Source organism: Xenopus tropicalis, chromosome 3 (assembly GCF_000004195.4).
Source record: "Xenopus tropicalis strain Nigerian chromosome 3, UCB_Xtro_10.0, whole genome shotgun sequence".
NCBI classification, from domain to species: domain Eukaryota; kingdom Metazoa; phylum Chordata; class Amphibia; order Anura; family Pipidae; genus Xenopus; species Xenopus tropicalis.
In genome coordinates, this window is record NC_030679.2 from 103,973,609 (window position 1) to 103,989,084 (window position 15,476).

Below are 15,476 nucleotides of genomic sequence, written 5' to 3' on the forward strand. Positions count from 1 at the left end.
AAGTTGCAGCCTCACAGAGCAATGGGTTTTTGGCTGCTGTGGTCAATAAACACCATGTGTAAGCTTGAAAGAGGCTGAATAGTAAGACAAATAAACAATAAAAAATAAAAACATGAAAGCCATTCTATAATGTTCTAAACATGAACATAAAGATAAGCTACTTCTGATTTAAGTTCCTAAAACATAACAGAAGTGCTTTATATGAGTTTATTGCTTGTAATCGTTTACTCTATGTTTGAGTGAGTGTGAAGCACACAAGTGTGCGAGAGACAACCAGTGCTGTCACCCAAGTATTGCACTGATCAGTTTCAAGAAAGACAGTAGATGAATCAGTAATTGAATTTACAGATATAATCTAGTGCTTACTGTAGCCGAGTCATTTTTTCCTCATAATCCTGGGAAAGTTGTTCCTTTTCAGATTCAAACTTTTCATACAGCTCTTTTAGTAAATGGACCTTTATATCTTCATTATGTTGCTCATATGTCCTCTCACATCTGTAACAAAACAACATTTTGAAGAGGGAGCGCATAACAGACAGCAGGTCTGAAAACGTTAAAGAACTTCATTTATTCATTCATCTTTGTCAGCTCTGTAGTGGTAATCAGCTAAACTATTTTCTGACATATGCATTTCTCTGACAATATTTTAGATACCAACAAAAGGAGAAGAAAAAACACAAACTAAAAAATTACAATAAGAATATAGGCACCCTTTTCGGACAAATTGGCCTGAAAGGTACATATATCACAAGATCATGGTATATATTTTAAGGCTGGCAAGTGCTTTTGTAGAAAACAAAATCTGAAATATTGCGTATGCTAGGGTCAGAAAGGCAGATGACACAATAAAAGAAGTGATAACCTTTCAATAGCTTCCTTTTTATCTCGATCAAAGTCCTGTATCATCCCTCTCATTTCATTGCAGAGTTCTTGGTTAGCAACCTTCAGTTTCTCCTCATTTGCTGTAAGCTCTTTAATGTGTAGCAAATATTTCTACAATATAAAGCAAAAACCTTTAAGATCTCAGAACAGAAACAGAATAGTTCTGGCGGTTATCGGATACTTAAGACAAAAAATTAGAACTGGTTGAGCCTTGCCGCACACAGAAAAATGTTAAAGCTGACAGATCACCCAGATAATATATAATTTCACCTAAAAAGTAGGCAGAAGTACTTTACAAACAAGCCCTATCACATTTTGTCAAAATTTTTCTCAGGTTATTACATTGGGGTCCAGGAATCAGCTTTGTGGTGCAAAAAAAACTAGCAGAAAACTGCACCGGCCAGGGGTACTTTTCAGTAAGCACCACAGAATGATCTTCTACCTGGTACTTTCTTCTTCGCGCTGACCAAAGGGAAAAGCCATACTGTGTATGCATCGGCCAAGGCCACTGGATAACCACTGGAAAAATCACTCCATGATGCTTGCTACAAATTACACAGGGCTGGTGCCTAATGTTTAGGACCTGGTGCTTAGTTGAAATGCCTTGGAGTGAAGATAGAAGTCCCACAAGCAATAACAGTAACTAGGCAGACAAGTGCATAATGACTGTCCCAGACTCCCCTCTATTTTCCTTTAGGTAGCTTGGAAATTATCTGCTATCGTCAAATGTTTTTGACAGTCACCAGCTGTCTGGGAGTGATTTTACAGTAGTTCATCTATATACAGGTCTGGAGTTTACATTTTCCTACCTTGGGTAATGACCTAAAATTGTATAATGCGTGTAAGCACGGAGGGGTGTAGCCGCTTTTCTCACTGTATAATCTTTTGTGACAGAAATCCCTCCCACTATAGATAATGATCAGGGCACTAGCCCCTGATGCAAAGAAACTGTACATCTAAGGTCCTTCAGATTTTGAAACAGTCTAGCAGTTCTTACCATATCAGCAGTGTGATTGTGATGCGTTTATTACCCCCAGCACTTATGGCACACTTATGGCTCACTTTGAAACAACTATATAGCCAAGCTGTAGAAAATGCACACATTACTTTATCTAATTTTCTACTGCACTTCCATTTCCAAACATTGTTACCTCATTTTCTTGCTGAAGTATCTGTTTTTCACTTTGGAGTTTTTGAAGCTCTTCCCTAAATTCATCACTTGATAAATACTGAAACGGAGACTTATCCACTTTGTTTGCTAGGTTTTCTGCCCGAATCTGTAATTATAAAAATCTGATTTAAGAAGATGACAAAAACCAATACATGCGATGGTCAAAACCTTCAAAAATATATTCAGGTACCTCAAGGCATACTATGCCCTGACAGGGATTCAGAAGGTAAGCAATGCAAAAGCTACTGTACACCTCTACACAGCTGTTGAACAATCTACATAGAAGGTTTAAAGGAACAGTAACACCAAAAAATGAAAGTGTATAAAAGTAACTAAAATATAATGTGCTGCTGCCCTGCGCTGGTAAAAGTTGTGTGTTTACTTCAGAAAGTCTACTATAATTTATATAAATAAGCTGCTATGTAGCCATGGAGGCAGCCATTCAAAAGGAGAAAAGGCACAGGCACATAGCAGATAACAGATAAAACACTATTGTATTCTACAGAACTTATCTGTTACCTGCTGTGTAACCTGTGCCTTTTCTCCTTTTTTCCAGCTTGAATGGCTGCCCCCATGGCTACACAGCAGCTTATTATATAAATTATAGTAGTGTTACTGTAGCAAACACACCAGTTTTACCAGTGCAGGGCAACATTGCATTATATTTTTATTACTTTAAAGCTCTTTCATTTTTTGGTGTTACTGTTCCTTTAAAATGGTTAGCAAATGCTTTTTCATACAGAAATATCTTTTAAGTGACAAATATATATATATATATATATATATATATATATATATATAAGCAAGAAAATGAGCTGCACTCACCAGGACTTGGCAAAAATATAATAAGTTTATTTTTTATATTTTTATTATATTTATTATATTTTTGCCAAGTCCTGGTGAGTGCAGCTCATTTTCTTGCTTTATATTTTTTAGCTAGCACCCTGGGCATTTGAATTTCAATAGGGTGTGCTCCGTTTGTTCTTGTTATATATATATATATATATAAATAAATAAAACATATTTCATAGAATAGCCATGCTCCTATCCATCAGTTACAAAATGTATATTTGTTCACCTTGTTCATTGGTAAGCCCTTAAAACTAAACATATATATTAAAAAATAACTCTCCGAATACATGTAAAAAGAATTCTAGAAGTTTAGAGACTTGTCTCAGTTCCTTGGTGCATTCTAAAATTCTTAAAGGAGACATATTGGATATGATGGACATATGTCTTTTTTCGTGATGGATTTATGTCTATGTTACTAAATGGAAAAAAAAAATTGTAGCCAATTATGAATAATATTTGGTGCTGGATTCACCTTGGGCTAAACATTAATCCTATCTGTAAAAATGGTCCCTTTATTGGAGCTCCCTGTAGATCAGGGATCCCCAACCTTTTATACCTGTGAGCCACATTTTAATTGAAAAAGTGTTGGGGAGCAACACAAGCATGGAGTAGAAATATGTGCTTTAATCAGCTACTTAATAGCCCCTATGTGGACTGGCAGCCTGCAGAAGGCTCTGTTTGGCATTATCCTTGGTTTTTATGCAACCAAAGCTTGCCTCCTAACAAGGCACCTGGGCCAGATGGAATACACCCACGGGTACTGAGAGAGCTAGGGTCAGATTTACAGTGGCCCTTGTTTCTGATATTCTCAGACTCGCTTTCATCAGGTATGGTACCTAGGGATTGGAAGAAGGCGAATGTCATTCCTATATTTAAAAAGGGAATAAGATCTCAGCCTGGCAATTATAGGCCTGTAAGTTTGACATCCGTGGTGGGCAAGTTATTTGAAAGCTTGTTAAGGGATCACATACAAAATTATGTACTGGAGAATGGCATTATGAGCAGTAATCAGCATGGCTTTATGAAGGACAGGTCTGGTCAGACCAATTTAATTGCTTTTTATGATGAGGTAAGTAAGAAGCTGGACAGTGGGGATGCAGTAGATATAATATATTTGGATTTTGCCAAAGAATTTGATACCGTTCCCCACAAACGACTGCTTTCTAAACTAAGGTCTATTGGTCTTAGTGAAGTCGTTTGCACATGGATAGAAAACTGGCTACAGGATCAGGTACAGAGGGTGGTTGTTAGTACATTCTCTACTTGGAGTAAGGTTCTCAGTGGGGTCCCTCAGGGTTCTGTACTGGGTCCACTTTTGTTTAACTTGTTCATAAATGACTTAGGGGTGGGTATTACAAGCAATGTATCAGTGTTTGCAGATGACACAAAACTCTGCAGGCCAGTCAATTCTATCTAGGATGTGGCATCCTTGCAGCAGGATCTTGACCAACTGGCAATCTGGGCGGCTAAGTGGCAGATGAGATTTAACCATAATGGAGAAGGACCTTGGAGTAGATAATAAACTTGGCTGTAGCAAGCAATACCAGGCAGCAGCTGCAACGGCAAACAAGGTTTTGAGCTGTATTAGATTCATGGGAGGAAGGGGTTATTCTTCCACTTTACAGAGCGCTGGTAAGGCCCCATCTAGAATATGGGCAACTAAGCTGGTAAAGGGTATGGAAAGTCTCAGTTATGAAGAAAGACTGGCCAAGTTGGGTTTGTTTACACTGGAGAAGAGGCACTTAAGAGGTGACATGATAACTATGTATAAATATATAAGGGGATCATATAATCATCTAATGTTTTATTTACCAGTAGGTCCTTCAAACGGACACAAGGGCACCCACTCCGTTTAGAAGAAGGGAGGTTCCGTTTAAATATTCGGAAAGGTTTTTTTACTGTGAGAGCTGTGAAGTTGTGGAATTCCCTCCCCGAATCAGTCGTGCTGGCTGATATATTATATAGCTTTAAGAAGGGGCTGGATGGATTCTTAGCAAGTGAGGGAATACAGGGTTATGGGAGATAGCTCTTAGTACAAGTTGATCCAGGGACTGGTCCGATTGCCATCTTGGAGTCAGGAAGGAATTTTTTCCCCTCTGCGGCAAATTAGAGAGGCTTCAGATGGGGTTTTTTGCCTTCCTCTGGATCAACTAGTAGTTAGGCAGGTTATATATAGGCATTATGGTTGAACTTGATGGACATATGTCTTTTTTCAACCCAACTTACTATGTTACTAAGTTACCAGAAATTCAAAAAATAAGCACCTGCTTTGAGGCCACTGGGAGCAACAAGTAGATCCTATCAGTTCTCTGTCCCTGTTTCAAATGAGGGGTGGGTGTGTCCTAACGGTCCCTGCCAGAAGCACAGCAGGAGGGGGATAGCCAATCACAGCCTTGTTCTCACATAAGCAAAGACAGGCTTCAGTTCCCTATCAGGTCAGCCTAGCTGCTGATTGGTTCTTATCCTGCAGTGCCATGTACTAAGAGCCGCCGGCTCCCCTGAACATCCAGAGAATTCAGCCAGAGGAAGTGGAACAGATGGGCGGGACTACTGGGTTTGTGGTGGAATTTCTCAATAAATCAGTCTGAAACAACTTTTTTTATTGAGCACAATCCTTCTATATTTAGAGGAGTATAATTCACTAGTACATTCTCAATTTTTATATATGTCATGTCTCCTTTAAGACAGAACTGGACACCATATTTCCTATTTATTTTAACTATATCTTCACTTACTTTATAAAGAATGTATTGAGAGAAACAATGATATCTATAAACATTCATGATATGCACTGCCATATATGAAAATGCTTACTTGATTGTCTCTGGCTGTCCTTTCTGCCTCTTCCAATGACTTCTTTAATTCTTCATTTTTTGACACGTGTCCTTTTAGATCGGCCTGCAGAGTAACAATCTGCTTTCTTTTTGTTTTATTGCTGTTCAAGCAACGTTCAAGCTCACTTTTAAGTTCTAAGATGATCTCCTCTGAGGAAAGGTCATTCTTCACGCCATTATGTGACACAACCCTGAATGGAAAGAAAATAAGTAGATCCACTTTATAACATACGAGTGTCTTATACATTATTTTCTCACCAGTTCATTAAGGAAAACTGAAATTTGGTCTAATACTATTCCATGTAAGTGGGGGGAAAAGGAATGAATAAAAATAGAAGACAAGGAACACAGCAACTATTTCACCCTTATAGTCTAATATCATCAGCTACAAGAGCCAGCTGATACTCCAAGGTACTCTAACTGCTCACAGGCCTCTAAATCACCCCATTTTATCAGTCTGAATAGTTCTGCAGTCCAGGTCATTGCAACAAACAACTCCCACAGATTAAGCAATTCTCCATTTTAAGTAAATCTTCCTCTTAGGGGAATAAACGGTGAAAACAGCACATCTTTTTCCTTTATTAAAAAATGGAGCATTTTCTGAATTTGTTCTTGAATGTTTACCAAAATACAATCCTTACTAGGGTATCAGTATCCCCCTACCAATCTAAAAAAAAAATCACTAAATCCCAAGATAAATGGCTATTTGGAATTAAATTTGGAATTAAATAATAGTGACCATATTTTTTAAATGGCGACTAAATGAGAAAGGAAATACAAATGAGAGAATGCTTTGCCTTACTATGCTTTTTATATGTACTGCGCACTTTGAGTTATAACTGTAGCATCCTGCATCAATGTTCTTTACTATGCTGTTCCATATCTATGGCACACTGTGTAATAACTGGAAAAAAGCAATATGTGCAGATTTGTTTTACCGTATATGAATATGTATAAGCCATTGTATGTTTTGTTTTCACTACTTAGTTTTTTTATTTTGTTATGCATTACTGGATTTTTTTGCCCTGTCATGAATTTATTATGCATTCTGCTTTTTTGAACACTTTTATGGCGACAGCGATGCAGGGTTATGTGCGTTTTAACTTTCGTGCCTTACTATTTACTTTCTCACTTTAGTAAGTACCTTACATCATCTTTGCAATATCATCTTTTGCTTTATGTAACAAATGAGGTAAGGTTTATTATACCAAGTTAACAGCTAGAAAAATAATGGCCCTATTATCCTTCTTTCTGCTCTTTACTAACCACATTAAGGCTTTATAGCTCATGTATCCATTTTGTACAGAATTCTTTGGCTTTTAAATATACAAGGATCACCCATTTGTAACAAAACCACAAAAATTTCTACAACACTGAAAGAAATACCTGCCAAGTTGTGATTTTTGCCAGTTAACCTTTTTAATTCCCAATTCCACATATGAATCGGAGAGTTGTTGCTCTTCACCACCATTGACAAAAACTCCCAATCTTGCAGCAGATTCATACATTGTAATTTGCTCCTGCAGTTCACGCACCTCTTCCTAAAGTAAGGACAGATGGTATGTCATGGGATTCCATTTTTATACAAATACAATATGAATTAGGATACATGTAAATTATCTTTTCTTATCACACCAAAAACTTTATGCAAAACCATGGATATAATTTAGGTAAAAAAATAAAATAAAAAAGGAATGCAGCCCACAGAATAATTCAACTATCCCCTACACATGTAAGTCTGAAAATAATCCTAGCATCAGAATAGCCTGTGCCTTTGTAACCCCTTCCTTAATTCTGATGAGTAATATCTCCCTCACTCTCTTATATAAAAGGAATAAGGCAGGCTGCCAGTTGTCCCCATTCCTATTTGTCCTAGTAACTGATCCTCTTGCCATACTAACCGACACTTAGCAAAGGTCTAACATATAGGACAATACATGAGAAATCTTGCTTTATGCAGATTTCTTAATCTCTATGGTTTCCATAGAGATCATTAACTGCAATTCTTCAACTGGTTGACAATTGTGGTCACTTCTCAGGACTCCAGATCAATTGGAAGAAGTCTGTACTTCTTTGCTGTTGACTCCAAAGCATTGATTGTAGCCTGCAGCTAAATTACCGTACCTTTCCAAAGCATTCTGCCTAATCATTAAAATGAAATATTAGCATAAAAGGATCAATATTTTTTAGGAAACCCAAAAGGTATCAGCAGCCTAATACTAACGAGTCCTAAACATCAAGCAAGGATCCATAGTCATTGCATACTTACCAAATTTTTGAGAAGGTTAGTAAGTAATTCTTTTAGTATCTAGTACCCCTCATATGCTAGAGTAACCACTTTCATATGCTTTTCTTAATCGCTAATCATGTGTGACCAGACCCCTTACACAAGGCAGATTAAAACAAATCACATAATAAAACTAAAATCTAATACGTTAGGCAAAATGTGGTTTTCAAAATACCTTACAATTGTTGTGGGCCTCTGAGCAAATGTATTAATGACTTGATAAATCATTTTTTGGTAGGGGGAATTTTATATTGGAACTGAAGTACAAAGAAACCAAGTGTTCATTACACTACTCTTAATATTTACAATTAGAAAACTGACCTGTAAGGCTTTGTTCATGCCATCAGTTATGATTTTTGAAGATTGTACTTGCTGTAGCTGCAACCTTAGATGAGAGGCTTCTTGTATTGAGCCTATATTATGTAGGAGATAGGCAAAGTATTATTTTCACATATTATATACATTGTACAAAAAAAAAAAAAAGATATATATATATATATATTATATAGTCTTGTAAAGAATCGGCACTCACCAGTATCGGGCACAGGCTGGGTGCTGACAAAAATAATGCATCAAACTCAACAGTAGAAAGCACTCACAGCTACAGCATCAATCAGGTCAGTGATTTATTTCAGCATACCATCTACGCGTTTCGATGGATATATATATATATATATATATATATATATATATACAGGTCCTTTTCAAAAAATTAGCATATTGTGATAAAGTTCATTATTTTCTGTAATGTACTGATAAACATTAGACTTTCATATATTTTAGATTCATTACACACAACTGAAGTAGTCCAAGCCTTTTCTTGTTTTAATATTGATGATTGTGGCAGACAGCTCATGAAAACCCAAAATTCCTATCTCAAAAAATTAGCATATCATGAAAAGGTTCTCTAAACAAGCTATTAACCTAATCATCTGAATCAACTAATTAACTCTAAAAACCTTAAAAAGATTCCTGAGGCTTTTAGAAACTCCCAGCCTGGTTCATTACTCAAAACCGCAATCATGGGTAAGACTGCCAACCTGACTGCTGTCCAGAAGGCCATCATTGACACCCTCAAGCAAGAGGGTAAGACACAGAAAGAAATTTCTGAACAAATAGGCTGTTCCCAGAGTGCTGTATCAAGGCACCTCAGTGGGAAGTCTGTGGGAAGGAAAAAGTGTGGCAGAAAACGCTGCACAACGAGAAGAGGTGACTGGGTCCTGAGGAAGATTGTGGAGAAGGACCGATTCCTGACCTTGGGGGACCTGCGAAAGCAGTGGACTGAGTCTGGAGTAGAAACATCCAGAGCCACCGTGTACAGGCGCGTGCAGGAAATGGGCTACAGGTGCTGCATTCCCCAGGTCAAGCCACTTTTGAACCAGAAACAGCGGCAGAAGCGCCTGACCTGGGCTACAGAGAAGCAGCACTGGACTGTTGCTCAGTGGTCCAAAGTATGTCATTCGGAAATCAAGGTGCCAGAGTCTGGAGGAAGACTGGGGAGAGGGAAATACCAAAATGCCTGAAGTCCAGTGTCAAGTACCCACAGTCAGTGATGGTCTGGGGTGCCATGTCAGCTGCTGGTGTTGGTCCACTGTGTTTTATCAAGGGCAGGGTCAATGCAGCTAGCTATCAGGAGATTTTGGAGCACTTCATGCTTCCATCTGCTGAAAAGCTTTATGGAGATGAAGATTTCATTTTTCAGCACAACCTGGCACCTGCTCACAGTGCCAAAACCACTGGTAAATGGTTTACTGACCATGGTATTACTGTGCTCAATTGGCCTGCCAACTCTCCTGACCTGAACCCCATAGAGAATCTGTGGGATATTGTGAAGAGAAAGTTGAGAGACACAAGACCCAACACTCTGGATGAGCTTAAGGCCGCTATTGAAGCATCCTGGGCCTCCATAACACCTGAGCAGTGCCACAGGCTGATTGCCTCCATGCCACGCCACATTGAAGCAGTCATTTCTGCAAAAGGATTCCCGACCAAGTATTGAGTGCATAACTGAACATAATTATTTGAAGGTTGACTTTTTTTGTATTAAAAACACTTTTTTTTTTATTGGGCGGATGAAATATGCTAATTTTTTGAGATAGGAATTTTGGGTTTTCATGAGCTGTATGCCACAATCATCAATATTAAAACAAGAAAAGGCTTGAACTACTTCAGTTGTGTGTAATGAATCTAAAATATATGAAAGTCTAATGTTTATCAGTACATTACAGAAAATAATGAACTTTATCACAATATGCTAATTTTTTGAAAAGGACCTGTATATATATATATAGATATATACAAACACATTTCTATATCATACTGCAGTTCATGTTATTTTTCCTATCCAAAAGGCTCTAAGTTAACAAAATATTTTACATGCTTTTCAAATTCTGGACTAATCCTTTACTTAAGTCAGGCTCTGAAGTTTACACGTTTTGCATATTTTCTGCGATATTTTCGTTAATTTGCGCAACTTTTTAGTACTTTGCGCGACAAAATCATATTTGTCGCATCGAGAACGACAGTTTCGGATTCATTCAAGCTTAGGTATCAGGACTTTCCTTGGGCCAGGTTGGAGCTGCGGATTTTGTGATTCGGATTTGTACTTTAATGAATCTGGCCCTTAACGTATGACAGAATATGCTTTTTAAAAAAACATACATGCAGGAAGCCGACACTGCGAACTAATTTGCTACAAAAAGGTATACAACTGAGAATTATTATGCAAAAGTTCTCTTTACAAAATTATCTACATGATAAAAATAATAAATGCTGTGCAGTGGTGGTGTGGTTAGATTTCTTCAATTCAAGCCATTTAATTATGAGGAAATAACATTTTCACATACCACTCTGCAGAAGGTTAGCACACTGCTTCTGACTTTCTTCTAGACTCTTACTGAGCCTGTTAATTATATCTGTTTTTTCAAGTTTGCTTTCTTCTTGGTTTCTTTCAGATAGTTTTAATCGGTCCTCCAAACGTCTACACAATTCTTTCTTTAAAAGAAAACACAATTGTAAAACACATTGTCAGTAACATTTCAGGGACAAGAACATTTGAATAATAAATACAATAATAAAAAAAATGTTTCTTTGCACCAATAGAAGCGGCAGATGATGATTATGGAGGGTGTTGTAAATAAACAAAGCTCAACTAAGCTGTCAGTCATATATTGCATTTTCTGCTTCTATGCCTGAGGTAGAGCAATTACTTTAATTTCTTCACATGGATGCTACTACGCTCCTCACCATTTATGACTGTGTAGCCTGTTCACAGGCAAATGCATCAAGTCCCCATTCTGGCATATACATTATATTTTGGAATGATGCAAAGCTTGCCTTGATTACAGTCTCCACAAACAGCACATGTCTGTATGTTCTAAGTGTGGATCCCAAAAGAGTGAAGGAAACAAACTAAAATAATTTAGATGGTAGGATTTGGAATTGTTTTTTAGAGTGACTTGTCCCCTTTAATGTGTTTTCTAAGAAAGTTGTCTTTGAAGACAACAAGAATACTTCCAGTCTAAAGGCTAAGCACAAACTGCAGAACTACACGGGATTTTCTTGGCTTTGTTTACATTTATGCACCACGATTTAACAGTTTCAAGTTCATCACTGTGCTGTATAACATATAATCAATTTAATGAATAAGTAATAAAGCAGTACAAGATCCATCATAAATAAGAACTTAATTTAGGTCATTGCATTGCAGGAACAAGATGCTTGTAGCCTGGGAGTTGATAGGGTTCTTGGATTTTCATTTAATAGAAATGACAGCAGTCCTCAAACAATACATCACATTTTGAATAACTGTTCACATCAAATTAATTTACAGTTTATACTATATTACATTTTAATCTCACTTACTTCTTCATTAAGTGCTGCATTTATATCGTCAAGCTTCTGCTGTAATACCAACACTTGTTCCTCATTCTTCTTTTTCAGCATTGACACAACAGTTTCATGTTGCTCTCTAGCTCGTTGTATGGATTCAGAGCGTCGCAAGTCTAGAAGCTGTTGCTGCATACTCTCCATTGCTACTTTAGCAACGTTCAATTCTTTTCTGAGCTACAATAAATAAAAAATGAAAAGATTGTGGCATAATACATACGTACGTACACTGTAACGTGGATAACACAGACGTCCACTTACATGTTCTTCATTTGTGGTTACACTCTCAACTGTCTTTTGCAGAGCAGTCAATTGCCCCTTTAACTGAATCTCCATTTCTCTGGAATTTTGAAGTAGTTTTTGAGATTCTTGTAGGCTGATAGTCAAGCCATCTTTTTGATCTTAAAAATAATGAATTGGCAAATTTTCACATGATGCAATGAAACAGACATGGAAATAATATAGAATTGCTATAGTATTTATTAACGGTCTTACACTTTTTCTTTGTAATAAGACAGTACTTTGTACTTGATGATAATGAAGCTCAGATGATTCCTACTTGACAAATGCAAGTTAAGACACTGTCGTTGCTATACATGACAACTCAGGTCCCATCTGACATTAAGTCCTTGTGGTTCCCATGTATTAAGAATAAAAATCCATTTGGCTTCAAGTTTTAAAAGTTTTTTTTAGTTTATCGCCTCCTCTATTCTGTATAATCACCTTATGGATGCCCTGAACTTGTAGCATCGATACAGTTCCCCCATTACAGCATGCAAAGTTTTGTGCAACTGTTGTTGCCTCACTTCGGGAATTAACCTGATTTATATGTTCTTGTATACGATTTTTTAAAGGTCGAGCTGTACATCCCACATATTGGATGTTACAGCTCACATAAGTTAATAAGTATACTGAAGTTGTTGTGTTACAATAAATTTAACTATTTATTTTGTAACTCTTCCCTGTGCTTGATATTTTGATACATATACTCTCGAGCAAGTGATACATCTTGATGATCCGCACTGATACATTCTTTTTTAGCCAGTTACGGTCTGATTTATCCCTTTTAAATTCACTTGGTGATAAAATATTGCCCAAAGTGGGAGCTCGCCTACTTATAAATTAACATCCGTCTCCCAAAAACATGCCGCAACTTTGGATCGTTGTACAAAATTGGGAGATTTTTCTTGATTAAATTTATTGAATTGAATTGGCTACTGTATGGAGTAATGAACAGAACAGTATTTTAATTTTTGTCCTTTTATTATTTTGTTGTTGAGTAGATCCTCTGCTTTTTTATGACTAAAATAGAAAAATAAGTTCATATACACTTTAAGACCATGCAGAAAGAATAAAAATTCTTTACCTTTAACTATTGCAAGTTGGTGGTTAAGATATCTTATTTGCCTTTCACACTCTTCTAAGTTGTTGTTTTGCTCTTCAAGCTGCCTTCCTCTTGCTTTGTACAAAACCTGAAGCTGCACAAACTGCATGTTGCCTGCAGAATCTAATGAACAAATTTTTCCATGTTAGGCATAGTATTAGATGGTAAATTACATTGGTTATTAAAGGAGAAGGAAAGGCATTTTGGCATTTTATTGCCGACAGATTAGTCACAATAGTGCAAGGTACAATGCTATATTTATATTCTGCAGGATGTTCTACCATACCTGAGTAAATTGAAGCTCCCTCTGTTTACGATAGCAACTGCCATTTTAGCATGGTCTTGGTAACTTCCGTGCTGCAGCTCAGATTACAGCAGAAAGGGGAGGGGAGAGAGGAACAAACTGAGCAAACTCATAGCATGCCCTGAAGGATTATTCTGAGTGCAGGAAGATTGTGTATACATAATAAAAGGAATGAAATGTGGCGTTTCTTTTCACTGAGGACTCAGAGCAGCAGTTCTGTAACTGTTTATGGCTGTACGTACATAGATCCTTCTGATAAAGCTTACTTAGTATTGACCTTTCCTTCTCCTTTAAATGCATTTGCAGTTAAGTGTTGACGCAAGTTCTTGGTACACTATTGGTTCCAAAACTTACAAGCAAATTATTTTATGGCTGAAAAACCACTTGTTTCAGTCATTACACATGTACATCAGACTTCATCAGATGTGTGTATGTTTGCTCTTGTGCATTTGAAATTTTGCATAGACTTTGGTGCATATTTTTTTAGGAAGCTTTTTCCTAAATATGCATTACATACTTTCCCCAGTATCTAAGAACTCTCTCTGCAAGTCATCAAAATTGCCATCTCTTCTTCCAACTTCTTGGTTCATCTCATCCTTTTGTGTAGTATTTATTTGGTAAGGATTGTATTTTACTTGATAAGGCTCTGTAGACTGTTTACTTGTTTCTTCTTGTACAGCAAAACCCTGCAAAATAATGCAAAAGCATTAACATCCCAAAATCCCACTATAAAACATATATATATATATATATATATTATTAAATAGCAATATAAATATATAATTTTGCAAACCTGAAAATGCTCTTGTTTAGCATCTGGAAAATTTTCAACCTGTTGGTGGCTGTTTGTATAGGGTTGAAAGTCATCTGGGAGATGATACAACTCACTGCTAGAACAATGACCAGGTACATCGTAATGATCTCCTCTGTGAAAGGCTTCCCCATTTGATTCATTATTGTAAGCATGATCTTTGGAGTAGCGGTATTTGCCATTAAACATATTATCTTTATTATCAGCATGCAGCACATTCCATCCATTGGACATCTTATCACCACCCATTTGATTTCTAAGATTCTCATCTTGTTTATCCACAAATTCCATGCAATACTGGTTCTCTGTAAACCCATTTTTATAGGGCTGAATAAAAAAAAAAAAAGGTAAAATATCTTAACTTCAAGAGAACTGTGAGATAAAGAACTGTTTACCAGCCAGCAGACTCACCTGTTGATGGTTTGGCAATTCATCGTCATTCCAATTTGCTCCATGTTCCCACTGTTGCATTCTGATTGAGTATGGAGAACAGATAGTGAAATAAATAGATTAATGATAAGACAAAAATTAAAAAAGGAAGGATAAACATCACGTGGCAAACAGAGCATGCACAAGGCAGAAGACACTCATCCCAATGACTTGCTTTTACAAAACATTTTGACCCAGTATATTTAATGCCACTGAAAAGTATCTTAAAGGAGACATTGTGTAAAATACAAGAATGTGCCTGTACATAATACACTTGAACATAAAAGGAATTTGCTTAAAACCTGATTTTTTGAAAATTTCTCCAAAAACCCTGCTAGTTCCCTGCTAGCACCCACCTATTCCACTTCCCCCTGCCTCCTTTTCCTGGCTGTGCATGTGTCAGTAGCACTCAGCAAACTCACAGAAGAATAGGAACCAATCAGCAGTGAGTTGACCTGATAGGGAACTGAAGCCTGTCTTTGCTTGTGGGACTGTAGGGCTGTGATTGGTTATCCAACTCCTACTGCACTTCTGGCAGGGGCTGTTAGAACACACCCACCCTTTATTTAAATTTGGACAGGGACCAGGGGGAAGTATAAGAGGGCTTCAATAAAAGGGGTCATTTTTAGAGAAA

General features: G+C 37.1%; 1 protein-coding gene across 3 annotated transcripts in view; it reads right to left on the minus strand.

The window, feature by feature from the left end:
* Positions 1–15,476, minus strand: part of cep152 (centrosomal protein 152kDa) — a 42,542-nt gene that overhangs the window by 24,418 nt on the left and 2,648 nt on the right. For all 3 annotated transcript variants that reach the window (XM_004912603.4, XM_004912602.4, XM_002936564.5), the window contains exons 4-16: positions 14,825–14,885; positions 14,396–14,740; positions 14,120–14,288; positions 13,281–13,421; positions 12,176–12,315; positions 11,891–12,091; positions 10,873–11,020; positions 8,348–8,439; positions 7,126–7,280; positions 5,720–5,930; positions 2,034–2,159; positions 863–993; positions 367–495 (exon numbers count right to left, since the gene is read on the minus strand). In XM_004912603.4, the coding sequence (XP_004912660.2) occupies positions 367–495; positions 863–993; positions 2,034–2,159; positions 5,720–5,930; positions 7,126–7,280; positions 8,348–8,439; positions 10,873–11,020; positions 11,891–12,091; positions 12,176–12,315; positions 13,281–13,421; positions 14,120–14,288; positions 14,396–14,740; positions 14,825–14,885 (2,049 nt within the window). The remainder of the gene's footprint in view (positions 1–366; positions 496–862; positions 994–2,033; positions 2,160–5,719; positions 5,931–7,125; positions 7,281–8,347; positions 8,440–10,872; positions 11,021–11,890; positions 12,092–12,175; positions 12,316–13,280; positions 13,422–14,119; positions 14,289–14,395; positions 14,741–14,824; positions 14,886–15,476) is intronic.